At 40.5% G+C, this 1,786-nt stretch overlaps 1 protein-coding gene across 1 annotated transcript in view; it reads right to left on the bottom strand.

The window, feature by feature from the left end:
• shh (sonic hedgehog) overlaps positions 1-1,786 on the bottom strand; it is a 9,068-nt gene continuing 7,282 nt past the window's right edge. The window contains exon 3 of the mRNA XM_015377482.1: positions 1-1,689. Within this exon, the coding sequence (XP_015232968.1) occupies positions 1,019-1,689 (671 nt within the window). The 3' untranslated portion in view covers positions 1-1,018. The remainder of the gene's footprint in view (positions 1,690-1,786) is intronic.

Here is a 1,786-nt window from a genome sequence, read left to right on the forward strand (position 1 = left end):
TGCAAGTTTGAAGATTTTCTTTATCTCATTTTTGTAATAAACATATAAATAATAAACTCTAGACATTTTTTTGACACATCGCCCCGTTATGAAAGTTAACTGGTATGGTAGAGACTATCCAGACATGTGCATCTGCCGCAGGTCATTTTCTATTTATAGAAAACTATGTCCCTATTACAAAATATGAAAAGAAAAAAAAACATTTTAGTACATTTACAGGAGTTACTTATTAATTTATTTAACGAAGCTGTTTCAGTACTATCTTTACTGTTTCTTAATTGTCAAAATCTGCAGTTTATTTTTGACATTTTTTTTTCCTCAGGAGAAAACAGAGAAAGTAGAAACAAACTCACACACACACAAAATAAAAACAGAAATTGCAGACATGACATCAAAATAATAAAATAAAACAAATACCAGTACAAGATTTCCAATACTTTCCAAGCTACTGTATTTTTTTAAATTAAAATATATTCTCATATCTTACACTATTTCAAAAAAAAAGAAAGAAAAAAAAAACGAAATATGATTCGGCAGCAAATCTAATTTACATTTCTGTGTATAAAAATATAATTTATTGAACCCCGCGAAGTTTGTTCTGTACCCCCAAAATATAACAGTCAGTTGCACATGTATAGTGATCTTCTTCTCTGTCCATTTTTGTTTTATTTTATTTTCTTCTTTTTTTTCTTGTTTTTCTTCTTTTTTTTTTGCAGTTGAGATATACAAAAATAGATTATTCACAATTTGCTGCTCGCATCATTTCACAATCCATTTCTGTGACAGCAGCAGCAGAGTTCACATGAGAATAAATTATTCAAAGAGGATTTTTTCTTTTTTTTTAAGGCTCCATTCATTCTTTGAAAGGGGACGCATCATTGAAAAGTCACTGAAATAAATATTCCAACTCCACTGGGGCCTTTTTTTTTCGTTTATTTTGATTTTATTATTATTTAATATGTCATTCTACTGGATAGATCGAATGTACTCGAGTCTTATTCTGTTCCTGTGGGTTTTTTCAGCTTGGATATGCTGACATCCCCAGTGGATGCATCGAGTGGTCGTCTAAGATCCACGTCCCCAGTTGGTAAAGGAGTTTGGAGTACCAGTGCACCCCTTCGCTGTGCGCGCTGACCTTAGGCCTGGAGCTGAACAGCGACGAGGACACCCAGTGGGCGATCCTGACCGGCGCCAGGGCCCAGTGCGCCAGCTGATGGTCCTCGATCACCGCGTAACAGGACGCCAGGACCTGGTCCACCACCACGGTCCCGTGCGCCGTCACCGGTGCGAAGGAGCCCTCGTGCTGTTGGGTGTAAATCCGTTTCACGTTCACAGCCACGAGCCGATCCCGCTCCCCGTCGTGGACGAACACCTTCTGTCCGGGTGTCACGTCGCTCGCGAACACCGCAGACTGCGTGGAGTTCTCGTGCGCGACGAAGATGAGATGCGCGGCAGTGAGGGTGATCTTCTGGCCCGAATCTGTCTCGATTACGTAGAAGGTCCGGCTGGTGGCGGAGTCTCGGTCGATGAACATGATGAAGTCGGTGTAAACCGGGTTCCCATGGCCGTCCGCAGCTAGAACCTTATCGCCCATCTGCAGGTCTTTGACCGCCTTCTGGGTCCCATCCTGCAGGGTGACCGTGGAGGAGCCTGGGAAGCAGCCGCCTGACTTTGCTGCCACCGAGTTTTCTGATGGAGTGAAACTTCATGTTAGATTCATCAGTCATCTCTTTAACTATATATATATATATATATATATATATATATATATATATATATATATATA

The sequence above is a fragment of the Cyprinodon variegatus genome, unplaced genomic scaffold (assembly GCF_000732505.1).
Source record: "Cyprinodon variegatus isolate N-32 unplaced genomic scaffold, C_variegatus-1.0 Scaffold154, whole genome shotgun sequence".
In the NCBI taxonomy this organism is placed as follows: domain Eukaryota; kingdom Metazoa; phylum Chordata; class Actinopteri; order Cyprinodontiformes; family Cyprinodontidae; genus Cyprinodon; species Cyprinodon variegatus.